The sequence below is a fragment of the Neolamprologus multifasciatus genome, chromosome 14, assembly GCF_963576455.1.
Source record: "Neolamprologus multifasciatus chromosome 14, fNeoMul1.2, whole genome shotgun sequence".
Taxonomy (NCBI): domain Eukaryota; kingdom Metazoa; phylum Chordata; class Actinopteri; order Cichliformes; family Cichlidae; genus Neolamprologus; species Neolamprologus multifasciatus.
In genome coordinates, this window is record NC_140452.1 from 11,392,514 (window position 1) to 11,415,523 (window position 23,010).

The 23,010-nt window shown below is 42.6% G+C and overlaps 1 protein-coding gene across 10 annotated transcripts in view; it reads right to left on the reverse strand.

Moving 5' to 3' along the window:
• The window catches only part of LOC146503609 (roundabout homolog 2-like), a 312,156-nt gene that overhangs the window by 130,535 nt on the left and 158,611 nt on the right, over positions 1 to 23,010 (reverse strand). For all 10 annotated transcript variants that reach the window (XM_085184221.1, XM_085184220.1, XM_085184222.1 and 7 more), the window contains one exon: positions 10,476 to 10,802. In XM_085184221.1, the coding sequence (XP_085040347.1) occupies positions 10,476 to 10,802 (327 nt within the window). The remainder of the gene's footprint in view (positions 1 to 10,475; positions 10,803 to 23,010) is intronic.

Sequence of the window (23,010 nt, forward strand, 5' to 3'; positions counted from 1 at the left end):
CTTTTTTTCTCTTCTCAATTACATGGCTGTCTCCTGCCTTCATCAGCATGCTTTATCGAGTCAAATTACTAATTAAGGTTTATGAGAAGTTCTGCTAATTTTGTTAGCAGTCAATCACAAGGTCGCTATTTGGTTTGTGATAGCAAGAAGGGGAACGCGATCAGCATTTTGGCTTCAGAGCAGAGTGAGCATCAATTTAAGGGATAAGGGAGAACCGGAGGAGGGGTGTGGGTTGAAGAGCTGCAAGATGCTGAGGGAAAGATAACAAAATCCAGTATAGCCCTTAGCAAATGCAAAAATAAATAAATGAAAAAAAACAATCACTTGTTTAGGTTTAGTTTTACAAAATGTCTTTGTGGGGTAAATAAAACTTACTAAAGAACATCATAATACCTACATGAGCCCAGTCAGCCATAGAGCTGGTAATAACAATTCTACTTTTGAGATTATAGCACTAATAACAGAACTTGAGTAGGGCGTACTATAAGAATGAAAAAGCTGACAGATCCTCATATCCCTTAATCTATAATTAAATTATCTGAGCTCTTCCTCCTCTGACACAGGAATAACCCTGCCTTCTTGAGCTATTTCTCCTTTCATACATCTCCCAATAACACTAGCATAACTGTATTAGCAGTGTATGCTAGAGATGCTCTCCAGACTGCCAAATGGACCTGAATGCAGCTCTGTTTTCCAGCCATGAGGTCAGATGATGGTCAATCAATGGGAGGTCACATCCAGACCTGGCCAAAGGTCAGCCTATCTGGACCCAAAGGTACAACGGGCCTATCAACCCCTTAACTGCTATGAATGGAACTAAATTATGTGGACAGCTCCCTTCTGCTTGGAGTCAGAGAACCTGATAAGAAGAGCAGTTTGCCCCATCTTTAAACTAATCTTTTGTAATTAAAAAATGAGAACAACAAGCAAACAATATTTTTAAATCAGAGCTAATTTTTGCCATTTAGGATTTTTTTTTGTGCAGTTTTGTGTAAGGGGGGATAAGTAAATTGCCAAAAACAGGCAATTAAACTAATAACACATTAGCTGCATAAATTATCAACCGACTAATTGCAGATGTATCCCACTCAGCATGTTTTGAATAATACTGTTTTCCATAGCCTGCCCCTACAGCAACAGAAGCCTAGATCGATATTCATGAAGTGTCAGAGTTGCAATTCATGTGTCTGTTGCGCACAAACACCACAGGGGCCTTTAAAAGAAAGATGGCAGCACAGCTAACATGTAAATTTCACAGTTAATGCCTGAGCATGGCTTATGTTGGCCAATTAAGCTGTTCTTTTCAGCTCCATTACAACGCTGTGTCTTGGGGTTCATTTTTCCCTTACTGTGCAATTTAGGGCTCAAATGGGCAAATGTTGACTGTGCCAGTTGGACAACAAAGGGGGAATTTGGAGTCTGTTACAGTGTGTGGGCACAGGCATGTGTGTGCTAGTGCATATGTGCCTTTACAAACCTTGCCTTGTGTATGAGAAACAGCTATGTACCGTTGTTCCTGTGTGCCTTTGTGTGTGGAGGTCTAATTTGTGCGTGAAACAGGAGAACACTAATGGCTTCTAAAGATCGGTGGAGTCAAATGAGTGTGCTCATCAGTTAGACACACACCCTTTGGTGATCACTTAGTGTCATTAGATTTCATTTCCTGTGGAATAAGAGGATCTTGGTAGATCCCAGACAAATCCCTGCAATCATAGCAACACTTCAGATGATTCACTGCCTTCATTTCATCCTTACTGGGTGGCGGGTGCTGTTGCGTGTGGTATTATTAAATTTAGACTGTTACACTAACAAGATTCATTTGAAACACACCACCAGTATGACATGACATGATTTATTTTCCACATTTTTTACTAAACCAGGACACAAAGAGAAAAGACAACTAACCGTCCAACCATTTGAACACACACACACACACACACACACAGACGCAGTGAAACAGAGACAAACACATTCGGCACCTGCATGTTCGCTAATAGCTTTGCCCTGTACAGTGTAGAGCACAGGGGCCAGCAGCAAGAGGCACTGAGATAAGATTCTGCTTAGCATTTGAATAGAGAGTTCTGATTTCTATTCAGCTGGCCTTTGGCCATGCTAGTACTGAAGTGGTCTGGGCAAGTCTGTCTGGTGACTGGTCTCCACCGTGGCAGCAAATATGCAGGCTCATATCTGGCAATGTGCAACGTCTGTCAGTGTCCCAGTCTGTCTGTCTGTCTGTCTGTCCGTTTGGCTGGATCAGTGTCTGGCCGGTTAATAATCAGCCTGGCTAGCTGCTAATCATCCTCCCAGCTGCAGAAGCAGGTGGCCACACATACCACAGCTCCCAGTCTCATTCACCATGTGATGTCATTTCACTGCACCTGGTCATACTGCGTTACATATAAATGAGCGAGATAGTTTTCCCCTGTTAAACGAAGTGTCTGTCCCTGAAGCGCAAAACCTTTGACATTTATTTCTCACTGGAGTAGATGGGCAGCTTACTGTGGTGCATTGGTGGCTGAGTGAACGAATCCCATTTCTGTGACTCATCCACACCTTGGCCAAGCCTGGGACTGATCCCAGAGCAGTCTAACAGGCACAGGCAGCAGTTAGGACCCAATCCACATCAAAATGGGAAGCTATTAGCTCTGGAACACACAAGGTCACCTTCAAAACACACACAGCATCTATGTAACTTCCTTTGCTGACATGTGCAATGGACAGAGCAGCACAATCATGTAGGGGCCAAGCTGCAAAGTGGAAAGGAACCACAGCTGTTTTAGAAAGTCCTCTCAAACATTTGATCTTGTCTCCCCTCACTTTTGAAAGTGACTAAAATACTTATAGTATCAGTTTCAAACAGCAGGAAAGGAAGTGAGCGAGGGAGGGAGTGGAAAAAGGGAAAGATAGCACAGAGAGAGGGAAAGAGAAGGAAAGAGATGGAGACAGCAGAGACTGGATGATTAGGTTTCAACGCTGGTCTGCAGCTGTTGAGGGCTCTAGGTGTCCCTTACAGCAAACGTAATCCAAGTGAAACACATTATCTGTCTACGCCATGGAAAGAAAATCACAGTCATAACACATCCGGATCCTCAATAACGAGTGTGATGCAGGGGCACACAAAGCTCAGTGCAAAAATAGAGAACAAATAACTGCATAAACACATGAATTAATAATGAAGAATATTCCACTGGTGATTGTTTTCCCCCCTAAAAACCACAAGGCTAGAAAAGAAATATACTATGAATACTGTGCTTCTTATGGTCAGTTTGCAGTATGTGTTTTCTCCTCCTCCCTTCCCCGGTTCCCTTCTTTCTCCCACAGTTCAGTTAAGAATGTAATGAAGCTGAACTGCTGCATCTCCTACATTCCCCAAGGGCTACTTTAAGGAGGGAATGTCCTTAATGTTTGAACAACAAGAAAAACAGCCACAAAAGCCATTTACCTTAAGCATTTTTAAGTTTGCTTATGTACTTGTGTAAATGTACATGTGTACTTATGTGTGCACAACAGTATTTAACCGGACATATCCATCAGAACAACAGTGTGCAGTGTGACATATGCAGCCCAAACTAAACACACTGAAATATGGACCTGGCTGAGTCCTGACCCTTTCACAAGAGCATTGTGCACCCTGCAGTGTTTGGTGATGGCATGCATGCATGTGAATAAATGTGTTTTTTAAGGGTGTGTAGGAAAGTATAAGGAATAATGGACATTTGAACCAGGAACTTGAACACAGAACAAACACGGCACTTCACACACCAGAGCCTGAATCAATTTCGGTAACATTTGATTCAAACCCACAACAGCTAGTGACTGAACTTCAGCCCTTCATCCTGTCACCTCCTCCCTGGCTCTGCATGATGGATTACCATCTCTGGCAGCCTCAGAGGATCTTAGAGAGAAGGGAAGGTGGGTGGGGGAGGTCAGTTACGACAGGGACATATTCATCGGAAGGGAGCGCTAGGCTAAGGAATTATGGTATGACAGAGATCTGGGGTGGATAGGAGAGGGCAAAGGGGTTTTCAGGGGTCAGAGGATCCAATCCCGGCTGGATGCAATGGCAAGCCACCCTCAAAACGCAGTGGTCTACAGGGATTTAACTCAGGGTCACATTTTTGATTAATATTATTATCACTCACTTGTCCTTTCGCCCACTTGCCAGCAAATAGAGTGGTATCACACATATTAATCCAAATCTGGTAAATGGCACACCTGTGCAACAAATTAAAATAGACTTAAAATTGGAAACTTCATGTGTTATTAACAGATAGACACTGATGACTAGATTAATACGGTGATAAGGGTTTATTGTTTTAATGCTAAACATAACAATTTGCAAAATGTACACAATTCAAATAAACCTGAATCATCACTTAAAAAAATGACAACAGAAATCAAAGACCAATACAGTGAAGAAAGCAAGATCTTGTCACCCAGTCTGTGTTTTAAAGTTAATCAATAATCAGCCTGCAGACATGTTTCAATAATTTAGAGCTCAGTCTACATCTGAAACTGTCTGATACTGTCTAAAAGGGCTCGCTTTCTACAGTGCTGTCAGATTTGTAAAATTTATAGACTCTACGTTAATGCAAAGGTTCTTTTTTAACTTTTTTTTTTTCTGGTGAGTGAGCATCCGCGGTATGTAGCATGGGTGATGAGAGACATTGTGGAGGAAAGACGACGAGGCAAAACACAGGCAGGCAGGGAGAAGAGACAAAGCAATAGACCTGCATTGTCAGAGCGGAGAGGCCATCAATAAAAGTGTCACTATGAAGGGAGAAAGAGGGAGAGTGTGAAGAAGCGAGAGCGGGGTATATAAAAGAAACACAACAAAACCTGGTGCGACTGGTGCTTCATCTTGCTGGCCGCTAATGGGCGTGAGAAGCGGCTGGTTCAGCACTCTTTGCTTGATGGCTCACTCCTCCTGTGACGGGCCATGGCATCCTTGACGGAGCGCCACGCACTTACTTAATCCAGTTTGTACACTCAAAGGTGACATAATGGTATAAGTAGAGAGGTGAAGTTTGAAAGAAAAGGAGACAAAAAGACTGATAATAGGCTGAGAAAGATGGTCAAAGGTCATCCCAAACTTGGATCCAAGTATTCGATCTCTTCGCCACCTACTCACCACATTTTCCATCTTTGTCTGCAGCTTTTGTCACACCTCTACATTACTGTTGTCGTGATTCAGCCACAATGTATGTGCACCGTATTTCCCTTCTAGAGTACTGCTGTCGCTTCATCTAAAGGTAATCTATTTCCCTAGGTGGAGCTGGCGAGGTCAGAGCTGGGACACAAAGCCCGCTGAGGAAAGTAAAAGTGCAGTCTCAGGATGTGTACGTGTGTGTGTGTGTATGAGAGAGAGACAGTGAGGATGTTAGTGACCGTAGTGTATCCCTATGATTTATCTTCCTGTGAGACTTTCCAAATTTCTGTTCCATTTTTGCAGCCCGGCCTCTTTCCAAGCATGGCACAGGAGTTAGGTATCTGTAGGAGCTCCTCATTTACTGTGACCATCTGTGACTGATAAAGGTGATACGATCAAGCTGCGTGATGCTGTATATGGCTGGAAAACACTATAGCTGTGGATCTGAATATGTGTGTGTGTGTGTGTGCATATGAATAGACAGGAAGATCTCTACAGAGGTCAGCAAACTCCAGCTGACACATTTAATCAGGGATTTTTTTCCTCTCTAACACTATCAGGAGAAGATATGTTTCACACGCTTGCCCTCTCTCCCCATCCCTCTTATCACAAGACAACATTCCCACTTTTTCTGCATGTATGCTTTTTGCTTTTCCTCCGTCACATCACTGCTTGTTTCAGCTCAGACAACAGTGAGCTCCAGCAGGAAGGTTTTTTAAATTATTTCTTACTTTTTTTTATATGAAAATGTAATAAACTAGAAAACACTTTGGTGTGGTGTGAGCAGCAGATTTATGTTTATTTTATCTGTGTGAGCAACTGATCTTTTATTTATTGAGCAAGTTATTGAAAAACCAGACCAACTGTTTTAGATGGACCCGGAAATTTGTGTTTTACACATCTAAGAACATAAAGAAACAGACACGTCAAGATGTGTGGTATGAATAAAACACTTACATATTACACTTACAAATGAGAGTTTCTGAGACTGTGTTGTATTTCCTAACTGTAGCATGCATCATTAATGCGCTGTAATGGTTGCGCTGTTGCTGTTTTCTTCATTACCCTTCATTATTTCTCAAGGACTCCCGCACAGATTAAACCTCAGTCTACCGGGGTTTATACAAGCACGAGGGCAGGTGTTTGTGAACACGCGTGTGTAAGTGCGTGAGTGTCTGCTGTTTGTGTGCACTTGTCACCCCGTTTTCTCATTTCTGAACTGGAATAATGAGTCCAGATGAGCTCAGCAGTGCAGCTCATCCTGACTCCCCACCTGGCTTGCTCCTTTTGGCCCATCCCTTTATTAGCTCCCCCCTCATGCTGGACACAACAGCAACAGCTTGGTAACCCTCCTCCTCTCTTCAACACTCGCACCTTTCCCAACTCAATTTTCCTGCTAATTACCTTGTTGTACGAGTACCAACTGCTACCTAACGATTCACTTAATTGCAGAAGTGGTACATTAGATGATATCAAAGGACCTTTTTAAAAGTCATCCAATCCCATTCCAAGCGGCATTTAGAACCAACCCAAGACATCTGTTTCATTTCCGTGTCATTTGCATTTTTAAAGGTTAAAACCGAACGAAGCTGCAAAGTTATACATCTAAAACTCATTTTTTTGTCTTCATTTATATGTGGTGCCTTTCCCCTGATGATTACATACAGTTAATACACAAGTAGACATGTCAGAGGGCCTATATCACAGTTGGCACTCAATTAAAAGTGATATGTGCTAGTTTCAGGTGGATGTAGTTTGCGTCAAGCACCTGAAAAGATTGGGCTAATTAACGTTTTCCTTGGGATCCTATTGCCCCAGGTGTGCCTTGTCACACTTACATATACACAGATACTCGCAGTGCTAGCAATTTATGCAGCAGCGATGGCTGCAGCTTGCATTTCTGACACAGGCTTCACAATGATTTATGGACCTGCTCATTGACCTAGTTTATCCTGAAAAGAGAAAAGGGGCACATTCTCTTATATGCAGTATAACCCATATTGCTGGCCTGGAGTCAGTTTTGAAGAGGAGTAAGATTACAAGGCAGGCTGCTCCGATACCCTCTAGGCAACATATTTACAAGTTCTCTTATCTTCTGAAGTACAGGACAGTGAACAACAGCTATAATGAAATCTCTCCCCAAATGCAGCAGAGTGATGTCTGGGCATTATCCCCACACTCTGCACATGCACCATGGAGCTAGATAACACAAAGCAGTTCATGTTCTTGTCCATCTATTTGTGCTCAACATCCAACACTTAAAGGAGACAAGGTTGCAGACCTAAGCCCAGTAAAGGCACAAGTGCCGCTGCCCACTCGGGCCCACATTAATAATGCATTGGCACCTCTTGGAGGGCTCTTCCCCCTTTGCCTCTTCACTCCACATTTCCTCCTCTAAAAGAGAGAGTGGTGAGTCCGGCCCAGCTTGATGCCTGGCATGCAGCAGCGCCACTCTGTTCAGTGGACACAGAGTTCAATCTGTTTCAGAACTGCAATTCAATTATCTCACCAGGGTCCTGTTCAACCACTCGTGAATGGAAGGGGGGCAAAGGTGCGTTCAATACAATGGAGGGGGAGATCGAGGCAGGGGATGGGGGGGGGATTGGGGGGGGGGGGGGGGGGTTACAAGACATATCATAAACACAAATCCAGTTCAACATGGATATAGATTTAAGACTTTTTCTTGTGAGATTAGCTTTGGCTTTACAATCACTGGACGGATGTCAGGACCTGATAAAGCTAATCACTGCTGTAAAGCGAATGCAGAGGGATTTAGCACATCGCCCCCCCTTCTGCCCCCGCAGTCCCCTGAAGACCTGGCTGTGAAAGAAAACTGAGAAAGCCCAGGGCCCAAAACAGACCAGGCATGGAGCGTGCCGCAAAGTGCCCCTCCCTCTTCTTCAGGCTCTATGATACCCTTATCTCAGTAAAAATGAAACACACAGAGGAAATACGCTGCAAAATGGGCACTTTTTTTTATTTTATCACGGAGGTTAAATTTCTAATCATCACTTTGTAGATGTCAACAAATACCTAAAGTTTACTGGAAAGGAACATAATTATTTGGTCATCTAATCACATTTAAAAGACCAAAAATAGTCTATATTTAAAAGACGGAAAAAGCACTCTAACCATGACAAGAGTACAATAGCAAAAGACTCTGGAGCTCTGCACTGTTTCTGACCATTTTGGTACCTTAAGCCAGAAACTTGATTAGCTCAGAAAGAAATGCTGCCAATCAGCTTCAAGAAATTCTTCCTCAAGATGCTCAGGATTACCTACAGTATTATTAAAATTGAAACAAATAATTAATGTCTCCATATAACACACTACCTGAATATTTAAACATCTTTTTCCTTCTCCTCACCTTTTCCATTTTCTTCAACATGCCTCTGAGGGCTTTGATCTCCTACTATTAGAATAATTCAAATCAAAATTACCCTACTTTAACAAAATGTCACATTTGTGCACCATCACACTGTAATCAAGTAACACAGTGAATGACTGTCGAACAGAGCCTTTTCCTGCACCCACACTCCATCTTTGTCAGGCCACCATTGCCGTCATTCTCAAACTGCTATGCCTCATACAGGCTCAGTCCAGTATGCTGTCACTATAATGAATACTCAAGTGTTCAGCTAATTTCACATTTTTATAGTTGGTCCTTGTTAAGTGTTTTACAGCAGAGCTAAAATAAACCAAACTCCAATTAGAAGTCTTCACTGTAATTTAAAAAGTAAAGACCTCAAAGTACTGAGTGAAAAATTCAGTGTATTTATTTTTTTTAGCCAGTAGTGTTGTCTTATGATGGTGTATTGTATAGATTACTTTACACCATTCTTTTGTTATACCTTGTATAGTGTATGGAGCTATACACACATGTCCAGTTCTGTACACTTGTTTGTAGCCTGTATGCTGAACCTCACTCTCAAACCTGGCATCAATGTTAATACCCATCAGATGTGCGCTATACATATTTCTTCACCTAGTTCTGCTCTTCCCTCCTGCCTTAGTGACCCCTCACCCTTCACCTTTAAGCCATTCAAGTAGTCAATGCCTCTATTCAACCCCCTCTGCTCCTCAGTCCATATTACATGAGAAAGAGGGAGAGCGAGACCATGAGAAAGAGAGAGAGAGAGAATACTGAAGAAGAAAGGCTAAGAAACCGTGTTAGAAGGAAAAAAAATAAAATAATCGAGAGGGTTCATCAATTTTTCATGAATTTTCATTTAGAGTGGGAGAGGCCTCTTACAGCAATCGATAGATCAAGCTGCTGTCACACAGTTAGCACCTGGGGGCCACTGGAAGGCCCTCGGGAAGGCAGGGCAGCGGATCAGAAGCAGAGACCAACCCCCTCCAACCCATTTCCTAAGGATCAAAAACTAACTATGAATTTTACTGTCATCGCCTCAGAAATACAATTACAGGCAGAGGATGTTGTTCCTGCTCTCTTTTGTCTAAAAATCTAAAACATTTGATTTCCAATTTTTGCTTGTTTTATGTTGTCTAAGGAGTCCAGCTCAACATTTTGAGAGACTGTCTAAAGTTTGTCACTTTCATGATCAGAATTCTCCTCTTCCACAACATAAGGACATAGGGACTTTCCCCTCCACCTTATGGGCATTTTGAGGTGCCTGGGAGTGGCTGTATAGGAAGCCCATCCTGAGACTGCTGGGGGGTAGGCTCATCTTCAAAGGCAATTCGATCCACAGCTCAGGTTATGCCTGTCACCATTCACCAACAGACTTCAGAAGGCCTGTGCTAAATGTCCATCACAAACTGTGCTTGTCATTCGACCCCCACTCACCTGCGAGAGAGCCATGTCAGCCATGCCATCATGTTCCCATCATAAAGCCTCCCAGCAGCTTTACGTACATACTCCAACCCATACACACAACATCAATATATATCCCTTGGGCTTGGGTCACATTTATCAAGTGCATGGAAGAAAAAAACTCATTATCCAAAACTCAGACCAATATTCCACACTGTGAGGTCGTGATAGGGTTTAAGTGGCTCTTTTAGACCAGCAGGAAATTAGTATTGTTTGTAAATGGAGAAGAAAAATGAAATTAACTAAAAATAGCGCCAGAAATTGTTGACTTGTTTACTTTAAGTACCTACAGTAGAGACGATGTTTCAACGCTTGATTAGATCAAAAATGTATTCTGAATGTGCTGAATGCAAATCCAGTCTTTCCATCAGTAAGCAGAGAGATCAGGATTTCTCTTTATCTGTCCTTATAAATTACATAATGTGAGCAGAATCATTTTGAACTCCAGCAAAGAGGAGAAGTGAAGCAAAAGGAGAGAGACTCTTGACTTACATGCTACTTCCAAAGATGCATTGCGGCTCACAGCTTCTCCCAGGTAGTTCCGGGCCACGCAGACATAGGCTCCCTCATCTGGTTTGCTCCGTCGTCCATGAACGATGCGAAGGAAGAAAAGCGAGCCGGTGGGCAGCAGCATACGGTGGGAACGTGGGTCATCTTTGTCTGTTTCCACCCGCTCTCCATCCTTGTACCACTCCACTGTCGGGGTTGGCCGCCCCTCTGCTTTACAGTTGAGAGTGGCGGGCTCCCCTTTGGATACGATCAGGTCAGAGGGATGCTCCACAATCCGGGGTGGGGAGTCCTCCTGGCGCAGACGGGATCCTGAGGAAAAAAAAAGGATGTTTTATGTTCAGTGATGTTATTATATAAGCTTTATAAAGTCAAGAACCTCTTTCATAACAAACAATACAAAAATAGTGGGAATATGGGGTTTTAATTAATAAACACAACTCATAACAACAAAATAAATAAGTTGTCTGGGTCGGGAAGACCGACCTCTGCCCAGAGCAAGAGCTATGTGGTGTGGCTCTGAAGTGGTCTCCAAGGTATCAATTGACAACTTTTACTCTTAAAGAAGAAAAACATATAAACAGGTGGCACAGTGAAAGCACATATAAACAGTTTTGTTTCTCAGCAAAGGGGTCCTGGGTGAACCCACTGGTCAGCTGTGGCCTTTATGTGTGGGGGTTTTTACCCAGTGCCCACTGGGTACCTACTGCCTTTTACCTCCCACAGTCAAAAGAAATGCATGCTTAACTGGGGATTTTGTCTGTAAGTGTGAATGTCCTGTGAATGATTGTCTGCTTCCATGTTCTGGCCATTTATATTGACTGGCGACCTGTCAAGAATGTATTCTGTCTCTTGCTCCTGACAGCTGGGATAAGCTCCAGTGCCCATGTGACCTTGGATTGGAAAAGCGATTAAGAAAATTGATGGACATATATAATTCAATGTTAAGTATCCCATAAAAACAAACAAATAGTAACTACTAGGAAAAGAAACTCTGGTAATCCACTTTTTCAAATAAAAAGTAAACTCAAGTTATTATATACTGGAAAAGAAGGACAACAGAACTACTACTTTCTGTGTAATGATCCACTATCCACTGCGATCCACTGTGTTCTGCTGAGTTGATTTGGCAGCCTATACATAATTTACAAATGCAGTTACTACTCACTAAGCGACATCTAAAACCATCAAGCTACAATTCAACTCAACAGCAATAGATAGATACAAAAAAACCCACCAAAACAGCTAATCTGGCTACATGTATCCACATTTAAACCCCCCCAAATTTGATTCACATTGTTCAAAAACCAGGTCACAAAGGCAGTTGTTTTTGCTATTTTTCTTGCTGCCTGGACCCAAATAGCAGTGGTAAGTGCCTTTATATATCTGACTTGGGATGGAAGCTTGTAATAAAAGCCTATTAAAGCTTTTAATAACCATAACAAGTTAGTCAAAAAAAAAAATCTATCTGCTCTTCTCAGCCCATGCAAGAGCTTGAGAGTAATGGAACTTATAGGCAAACAGTGAATGAAGGCATACAGTTAGCTTACATTAGAATTACACACATAGACCCACATTATGCTGTTTATCTGCCCTCTATATTTGGTTTTCAGCAAAAGTCAGAAAAAGTGGGAGTTCACTATGCAAAAAGCAGGCATGTGATGTGAATATGAATGTTGGGGTCCAGACTGATGTCAAATGCTAATCCCCCTGTGGTTGAAAACCTTGGCCCACTCCTTTTCATTAGAGCTTACAGTGGGTAAGCTTTTGGAGCCTGGCAGTTAAGATAATGCTCCCCGAGTCAGAGTGCGCAGTGTGTCTGTGACCAGGTCTTACCCATGGTGATAAGAGACTGTAGGCCACACAAACGCACGCACACACTCTTATATCAAGGAAGCCATGGGAACCATGCAACAATCAAACAGTTTGATCCAGCAATCAAAGGCACAGAAAAGGGAATGGGGAATGAGGCACAGTTTTCCAACAACCCTTTTTTCTTTTGAACCATTCAATACCTCATCAATAACTCTGCTTCAGTTGACAGCTAAATGTTAACCACTCAGTGTTGCCTTAAGTTAAGAGCTCAGCTCTTTGTCTTAAAATGAGCTGTTGCAGGTGTGCATGTGATTGAGCCGAGTTGATGATTGTGCCCTTCCCTGGGGGCAGTACAGTGGGGTAATAGAATGATGCCTGCTGCACAGAAGTGCAGTATACCACATAGGCCTTTGTGCTTATGTAAGGGGTAATTTGAACATAGGATGCAAGCATAACAGTGGTGGTTCCAGCTCTTTTTTTTTGGCTGGGTTTTGCACATCCCACCACCCATTACACTTCAACCTCCCAGGGGAAACCAGGACAAGCTGTACCGAGGTCTTTTCTCCTCATGAGTCTACAGGCAAAGGGACACGAGCCAGCAGAAACCTGCTGGTCAGCATAAAATCCACTTCAAAGAGCAAGTGTGGTGGATGTGTGTGCACGTGTACACACAAAACACACAGATTTAGTCTGGAAATGTGCACTAGTCCACAAAATGTCAGGAATCAGGGATCAGATAGGGACATATTGACCCCTGAACAGGAGGCAGTCTGTTCTCTCTTCTTCCTAATTTGGGCTAATTCCCTCCATTTCCCTGTCATTGATTAGTGATCAGGCCTGGTGTCTTGCACTAACTGGTGCCACAGACAGCGATCTGTAGTAGAGGGGTAGGTAATATTCTGTCCCCAGAGTCCATGATCTAATCTCATTGGTATTATGTGGAAAACTGAAGAAGTATAGCTGGTGTTTGGAACAAAAATCTAACGTATTAGCTTGCTATCTTTTTCACCAAAAGTAGGGAACAATAACCTAGCCAGGAGCCAATTTTCCTGTCACAGAGAGGGCAAAGAGCAAGTTTGTATTCTGGCAATAAGTGACTTAATAGATTAAGCAGTAATTAACACTGTGACATTGATAAATGGAGGGCAAGATAAAGGACAGACATGTAGGCCCCCTTCTCCCTCAGATCCAGTGTCAAACGCACATTTATTCTTATCTCATTGGAGCATCTGCTTCCCCAATAATCCACAAATCGTGCAGTGGCTTTCCGCTAAGGCCAATGGACATGACTAAACTGCAGTGACTCCATTCGATTTCTATCAGTCTAATTTCTTTGAATCCAATTTGTATTCCAATCTACTGCTTTCTAATCACTTAAACCTTGAGTCTCCATCTGGTCTCCTCTTTCCTGTGGAAATGAACACAGCAGATGCCTCTACAATTGTCCTTTCACTGCCAAAAAAAGCTAAGCTGGGTGCACAGAAGGCCAGACGTGACTGGTCAGTGTCCTTCCTGAGTCAGGTGTAGAGGTTAAAAGCACATCCATATGCTGTGGAATATGGTTTGAAAATGACCCATTAATCTCAATACTGGAAAACTTCAACACATAAACCTTGTGAGCAGTTTCACTTTGAAAAGTGCAAAGAAAAATATTTGCACAAGCTTAAGCAAGTGTATCTACTACAGCCCTCATGTGGCTTCCATGAACAAGGGATGTCCCTGAATGTGCACTGTCCAAAAATATCAAATTAAAAAACTTTATATACATTCCCACTGCTGAGCCATCAGACCTAACTCCTCACAGGAGCGAAAGTCAATTTTCAGCTTCCTATTGGGCCCCTTTTCCCACTCTCTTTACGGTAAATGGGCTTTCTGTTGCCCTTTTAATGTGATCATTGGTGCTGTGCAATCAAGTGCTCTCTGAGCTGAGGCGAGTGCACTTCACTGGGTCTCAGGGCACACGCTCCTATCAAAATGCTGTGTTTCCCCCTGTCTGCAATAATACCGCCATTACTTTTCACCACTGCTGTGCAGTCATCCACTTTTGGAGAAAAGTAGGAACCACAGAACAAACAAACAAGCACACAGACAGGGAATGAAATCAGAGAGGGATTACTGAACCAGAAGCTGATTCTTTTCTGCCTTTTTTCTTCCCGTCTACTTATGTCAGCTTCACTGAAATGGATGCAATTTCGCTGTGCTGTTATCCAAGAAATGTGCAGTATTTGAGCACCCGCTTTTCTCCCGCTATAGTGTTTCAACCAATATGTGACGTTAGCATTGAAATATAACTGAAAAACATATAGGTTAAACAAGATAAGATGGGTAACATTTGTCGTTTAAATCCGAGATAAAAAGCTGCTTAACTACAACTCATTCTCCTGCATTACCACTGACCACACACCTTGAACTGGTCTTTTCTGTTATCTTTGTCACATATTTATTCATGTGTGCAACAGAAGGCCAGGCCTTTGATGATCTTTTTGTAATTATTTTTATTAGCTCCCAGGAGAAATTCTCCCACCAACCAAATCAATACACACACCAGTCACAGGAAGAGCACTGAAGGAAGGGCTCCCCAAAGAGATATTAATTATTCTACCAACAGATGCATGCTGATCAGAGGTAACCAATGGCAACCCCAGACCAAGGCAAAAAGTTTTGGTCACCAAAGCGCCATAAAACATCAAACAGAAAAAACCAAGGTCCGGGCCAGGAATGCAGTAATATTATAATGTGGAAAAGGCAGAGGTATTTCGGGCAGAAAGTGCTGAAACCCAGTGGACTGAGTGAATATAAAATTGTCCAAAAAAAAAAAAAAGAAAACCTCAAAGAATTTTCAGAGTGAATGAATTATGCATTAGATCCATGTTGTCCAATCTGAAGTATACCCTCCCTCTGCCTCCCACTTCTCCCAACTCTCTCCACTTCTCTTCAACCTCCCACTCGATCTCCTTCTCTCTATGCATCTCCGCCTCTACCTCCCCATATCCCTCTGTCCATTTCACTTGCTCCCTGCCCTGTTACACGCTGTCCTCACTGTGAGGGTGACTGAGTCATATCCGTCATGTCATCAAAGGGGAAATACGATAAAGCAGCAGGGGGAAACTGGTGATGGTGAAAGACGGATGTTACTGGCCCTCTACGCCTCAGCACCGGCCCTGCCGTGACACTTCCAAGCAGCCCGTTCTGCACCCTAAATTCATCTTCTTTATGCCAAGCTGTCAGTGGCGTCACAGCGCATGAGCGCCAGTATACTCCAATACCAGACAAACAGCCCATCTCAGTGAGGTGTCACTGGAGACATCCTGCTGTATCTGCTGGAGCCCAGCCCAGTCCAGCGCATCCGGCCAGCCACTCGATACAGCAGAATCCTCAAACTGAAGACACACAGAGTGAAATGAAGAGTGTTCACAGGTGCAGAGCAGATTCCTCCGCTTCATCTTCTGTTTCAAGAGAGGGAGGGGTTTCAACTAGGTAACTGGCTCACATGATGGAGTCTGTTCCACCTCAGTGCTCCGCATACTGCTCCTCTCTTCTCCTGCTAGGATCCATACTTTGAAAGCAAACACAGGGGTAATTCTATGAGCTGCTCCCAACCCCTCAATGCATCCATGCTTGCCTCTAACAAATATCAGATAGAATTCCATTCTGAGTGTATTTCGGGCAATGTTGAGGTGGGGTCAAATTGACTTTGCATCCATGTATTTACTCTCTCCCCATGCAGATGGAATATATAAATAGATAACTGTGGGAAACAGAATATCTGATTTTACTGCAAAGGGCTGATTCACATTGCTTGTATTTCAAAGAGTTTCAACCTTGTTTTTCCCTCATTCTTACTCTCCACCCTACTATGAGTAGCCATGCACAGAAAAGGCGATGTTATCACTTTTCAGCACTTGCCTCGTCTCAAAAGAGCGGAGATCGCTGACTTGCAACAAGATACTAAAGGAGGAAGAGCAGGATAACGTAAAAACAGTTAAGACTGCTTTATTGTAAAGGGAAAAGTGTTGACAAGCATGCTGCTTCCTCTCTTTGTATGGACTGATTAGTACAAGGAGTACAGTGCTAGCTCTGTGGGGCTGTCAGGCCACTGGTAGGGATACTAAACTGCGTGATGCAGATTAAATGATTTCCGATTCCTGGGCCAGTGAAGCGTGTAGCTCACTGCGCCACCCCACCTTTTTCAAACCTCTCTTTTTTCCTGCAGATCCTTTTGAAGAGCCTCTGCTCTAGCATTTGACTGTTGGCCTTTGCTTTGCACCATGACAGTAACCTTGATATTAAAGTTGTGTGCTTGGAAACTCAACGATTTCAATTCCAGACCAGTCTCCCCTTCCTATTCCACTACAAAGAAAACCTTACAGTTAAGGTAATGTTCACTTGCTCCAGTCATGCAATGATCATCAGTAATAAGCAATCGTAATAGAGTCCAATTTTCTTTGGTCATTTTAATCTCTGTAAATGTTCTACAAATTAGATAAGAAAGCAGCAGTGTTTAGATCTATCTTTTCATGGTATATCGTGTGTGCAGAGTGCGTGTAATTGTAAAGACGGCTGACTCAAAATCACTTTCAGGTGTTAACAGAAAAAAAAAAATATAGATTTTGATCAAATGTGGAGGGGGATAGAGAAGGGTGTAGGTGACACATGGTGTTGAGTTGTGACTGTGTGACTTTGCAGTAAGTGGACTGACTAATCCTAAATAGACTTATTTAGCTGTCTACAGTTAGGCTGGGAGATACTGACACACTGAAAAGCGCTATATAAATGCAATCATTATTATTATTATTATTACTTTTCATAAAGCACATAATAAGCTATTCAAATAATAACCTTAATTTAACTTAAATTTAGCTGTGTGGTTTTTCAGGAGAAAAAAAAAAAAGAGACTAAACGGAAAGGTCAAAACCAGGCATGTGATGTGTTCAGAAACGGTATCTATCTGCTATCTAACCACAAGCATTTCATTCAGCTGAGTCCTCTTCAGGATGAGCATATGTATGTCACACAGAGACATCAGGTAGTCAGAAGGTAAATAACTAACCTGAGCCTCCTATGTAAGCGCACAAACAAAAAATAAGTATTTTCTCAAAATTAATGATATTATTTCACAGGACAGAGGTCAAACCCAAAAAGTTTTTAAGAGGATTTCTTACCCAAGTTATAAAAAAAGCAAGGAAATATAAAAACTCATTGGTCCTCCCTGCATGTCAACCACTCCAGTGGTCCTTAGATAAGCTTAACTCCAGATGGAAACATGAAAAATAAGAGCTGTAACCACACCATCCAACCGATAAACTCAGAAAGCAAAGCACCGGCTCTGATACTTCCTTTTTTAAGGTGCAGCCAAGCAAGTCAGAATAAGATTTATTAAATTTTTATTCCGCAAGACATTTAGTGTGGTCTTGCTATGGGATACAGGGTCAAGGGTGCCAGCAGTAAGTGGAAGAGGACTCATTCAGTTTATTGAGGCCCATGTATCCACGCTAACACAAAACAAGACTTTGATGGTTATTAATAGTGTTTCCAAAACACATTTACCCACACACTCCTACAGCAGTTCATAATTCTGGAGCTGGCTCTGTGTTGCATAGCCTCTCCGTGACAAATGCCCGGGAGCAGCTATGCAGAAAAAAAAATCCCCACCATCCTGGAAGCGAAAGTGGAGAGTTCAAATGTTGAAGGATGTGATTAGGGCTTTTGTCCTCTTCACCGAAACGGTTGTGACACTTGGCTGATGCCACGTTCCACACTGGAACTTCAACCACAAAGCCAGTCTCACCAGGAGTCATTATATACAGTAAATCAACTCGCCCCGGGTCACGGTGACTAGGTTTACAAAGCAGTGGGGTGCCATTTTTTTCTTTTCCCAGCAAGGACACGACAAGAACAGGTTCCTACAGTACTGTAGGAACAGTATTGTGCATTTTTCATTTGCGCATCATCAAAGTTATAGCCTCTGCTCTGAAACACTACTCTAATGAGGTGATGGTCTATAGTCTGGAGTCTTTGTATTTCTAAAGGTTTTTATCCTCCAGTTAGCTTCAGGTAAGAAAAGCTGGATAGCTGTCATGGCTAGGTGATCCATAGACCGAGCAGGAGATGAAGACGGTGGAACAAGACACTTATTCAGTGGCTCCACCACTCTGAGCAGCATTACAGCTGTGCTGGACTACTGCTGCGCGTGATGGATGTGTGCTTGAGTGTCGTACTCTGGCTGTCCATCTTCATATGTCTTGCACTGCGAGACAGCTCATGCATTTTTATCACCAGACCTGACCTCATCTTTAAAACACTGGTGAGATACTCAGCTCAGGAACAACTGTCACACAAAGTCTTGACAATGAAGAACAAGAGAGTATGTTTTGTTTTTTGGCTTAAAACGTCGAAAATTAAAAACACATACATCCCCCCAATGTTGCAGTTGTGCATTATTTCTTCTTACTTTATCCTCCTGCAATCACTTTATGTTTGCCAGTATAGATCTGTATGGTCTGTATCTGCGTTTGTTTGTGTAGGGGGGCTTTATCCTAAAAGCATGGATTATACAGTTCCATGTACTTCCATGAGTCACTCAACCTTGACATCCCTTCCTCCTATCTGAAGGTTGCCGCGAGACAGCCAAACAGAGGGCAGGGTGAGGGCAACGGGACACAGAGTAAATAAATGCTTTCCCCAAACAACATTTCAGTGCAGCTTGGAACATGAAAACACAGATAAGACAAACTCTCAGTCCCTTCCATGTTCACATCACTACCGGCTTCTGTTATACTCAGTCCTTATGTCATGTTGTTTTGCCATGCTCTTACGATAGTTACATTTTTCCTGATAGGACTGCTCATCAACTCCACAGTGTAAATGAGTAACACATCCTGCACATCCTGATTTATATAACGGCACCTTTATTTACTGCTGGCCCCCTTACAACTTTTAATCTGCTGTTTGCGAAACAAAGACGATGACAGAACAGACTGAGGCTTATATCTGTGCTCTGGGGCCCAGGCGGTAAGCACAGGTGTGTATTCTATAAGTACAGGTGTGTGAGACAGGTGAAGGCCCTTACCACTTGTTTTACCTGCTTTAGTCATCTCTATTCATCCTATCACTCCTCCCCCACCCCAACCTAAACACACTCCCACTTTATGCTCCTATCACAGGTGTACAATGAACTCCTCATTGTTTGAATTCCACCCTCATTGACACTGCCACTGATGGGATACCTGAGCAATGACAGTATGTGTGTACGTGAGATACAGGGGAAGAGCAAGACCGCGGGAAGATCTGAAAATATATATTGTGGGAGGAAAGACACTAGCTGTCTACCTAATAATGTTAAACCTCTACTTGGTCCTGTTGTAATCTCTCAGTTATTTTGTCTTTTTCTCTGTGCAATTCTGCTCTGTAAATGTCAGGGGTATGCTTGACTGGGGCTTAATAAAGCGGAGGTAAAACAGGGAAAAGTGGCATTACCTTCCCTCCATTTTGCTGGTCTTAGAGGAAAACCAGCCATGTGCATTGTCTGAAGCTGACATTTTCTCTCCCACATCTGCACCATGAAAATGCAAAGACGCTACCTATCGTGTTTCAAGAATTTAAAACAGCTGTGAATCCTCTTATATCTCAGTGATCACACGGCATTATTTTTGTGATTTAAAAGAATTATGGAGAACTCAAACTTTACTCTATCACGCCTTGAATGTGTGAAGTGATCGCTGTTGAAACACGAACCACTGAGCAGCCAGACTTGGCTGTTAAAACATCATAGGAGATGACATGACAACGTTACTGGCCAAGTAACACTTATCACTTAAATGGCACAAAAGGATTAGGAAGCTGATTTTTACTGGACAAGTGCTCACCGCATCCCATTTCCTCGTTCCCTATTCGGTCACTTTGTATTATGATTACCAGCTTCAGTCTTGTTGTCTTAACTCATTTTTGATGTTAATCAGAGAATAAACAGTAGCGCTTCATGGCGAAGAGCAAGGCGACTTCCTTGACAGTGATGAGACTATGGGAGACAGTAGAGAGGGGACTTTCCTGTACATTTGAGATGAAGGTTCACCATTACAGCAACCCCATTCCAGCAAATGAACCGCAATTACAATAGCACTGCCTAAACACTGCCAGCTCGAGCAGAACAATCACATTTGGGGCACGAATCGCAATGGCTCTTACGCAATGACCTCAGCCTGCCTCATCATTCACCTAGACTATTTTAATCTGGGCTTACTTTCCATTATAGGCCGGCACTATAAACCTCTCTCATTTAATCATAACCATCAACAGAGTTGTTAGTTTGCAGTGTTCTTTGGTAATAAAGCATCAGCCTTGCAATTTATATTTAAAAGATAGTATTGTTAAACCACTCTTCTCTCAGTTTTTAGATTTGATTGCACCCATTCTGTCCCTCCTCCTTTCCATAACACACACACGCACATGCACACACACACGACACACGCGCGTGCTCTCCTGGTTTGAGTTTCTCTCGACTCAGCGTTAGTGAAGCCCCAACCCCGCTGGTGAATCAAAAACTACACACTATCCACAGAAACAACCCCATCCCCAAGCGGCCATCTAAACAGCCTCCTTGACATATTTAAGTTGCTCCTTATTTCAGCACCTCTTGGTGTATCACCCAGGATGAATGCGATGTCACCAGCTCCTACATCAGACACAGGCATGCAGGAGATCTCAAAATAGCAAAGGGTCAGGAGTGCATGTCCACTATGCAAAGCATGTTCTAAACCAGCTTCAAAAGCAGCACAGCAGAGTTTGTAAGATAACAAAAACAGCTGCGGACATGTGTATTCCAGAAAGTATATCTTACTGCAGTGGGCCTGTTTCATACAAAAAAAAAAAAAAAACCCACACACTGTGGTAAAACTGTTTTCAGATGCACAACTTGTCTCGGGTCACTAAATGTCTTCCAACTCTGGCCAACAACAGCCAACACACATCCACTTTCTCCACCTATTCCCTCCCAGTATCAGTCCTCTCCTGCACACTAGCAGTATTAATCACAGCACACTAAACAGTGACTGACGCCATTCACAAGTCTTGGCTTTGTTGGCTATGCAGCCCAGTGAATGCAACTCCAGGCCTTTTTGTCTGCCCAAGTGGACTCTTAGTGGAAGCTCCTCCCTCTCCATGGACCCTAAGATTACCTCTTAAAAGGCTGGGTGATGGGTGAGTTCTGCTGGGATGGAATAGGAGAGCAAGACAGAGGGGGGAGGAGGGTGACAGGCAAATGATTGGGAAGATCCACTGCTCCCTGGGAGATGTTCTCTCTCTCTCTCTGTCCAGCTAGCAATGCCATCAGCTACTGCTTAGCAACCAGTGGCTGAACAGAGTAAAAAACACCAAAAAAGGCCAAAGGGAAAAAAATTCAATTCCCAGAAGAAAGGAGACTTGATTTGCAAACTACTAAACGTGGACACTGAACTAAGACGCTTCAGAACCAAAACTTGCAGCTGTGAGGAACAAAAGCGTGGGTTGACAGGCAAAAGAAAAGAAAAAATGGGACCTTACAGACTCTTGCATTCAGGGGCAACAAAAAACTGCTTCACATATGGATAAACTGAGCAAACAATGCAATACAAATATGTGTGTGAATCATCACTCACGTATGATAATATAATGACCCAGCACGAGACTCGTCAGAAGTATTCTTTTCTCATTCTTTGATTATAAGCCTCTGATTGTCTGTGCAGACAGTGTGCAAGACGACTGAAAAAAAGGTGTGTCCTTTTCAAAAGAAGCACTAAAATGAAAGCAGACCACGGAATTTGAAGGTAATACATCTTAATACCAATTATCGTTTCGCCAGTCACAGGTTGGACCCATTCCAATCACGATTTCCGTCACCTAAGCTGTCCTATTTTGATGATTGCTGTGAGTCATTACATTAACTCTCTAGCTGAAGCTGTTTTAATTCCTCTATTAAACTAGTTTCCTTGTAGGCCAGAGAATCCTGAGAAGCATGTAATATAAAGATGCTGACTGGGCACTCAGTGGTAGACTGGATCAAGAGGGCAGGAGCTTTTGGCTGCAGAAATGAATCAATCTTGTCTGTAATCCACATCATCATTAAACATTAATCAAACAAATGGAAATAATAAACTGTGGCGCTGTTCCAGATTTGGTTTAGGTCAGCTTACACCACACCGCACAACCACAGCTCTGAAATCCTAAAGCACAGAAACCACGCCATGTAGTGCAGAGTGCAAACACTGAGTATTGTACAATCATAGCATATATAAGAAGCAGGCCAATGACCCCCAAATGTACAGAGCAGAACTAGGCTACTGTCTGTTTTATACAACACTACTTCCATTTATACCACATCGAATCTCATATGTTTGATACATTATTTATTTTCCTTTTCCAAAAGGGTCTCTCTCACCTCTGCAATGGAAATACCTGTAGCCGCTGTGACAGAACCTGGAAATCATTTATATTCAGCTTTCTCTAAAACCTGTGTCACAGTCAGAAGTGTTTCAAAACACATTTAAAGTGTTCTGTCATGGTATGAGCTATGGTTCTATAATATATTGAACAGCTTTTTCTCATCTGTTGCATATAAAAAGAAAGAGAAACCTAATCTTTGCTCCGATTTTAGCCTCTTGGGAGGAGCTTTTTTGTTGGTTTTAAGCATTTCTTCGTTTTTTTGCTTTGACTTTAGTGGATGAAAAAAGAG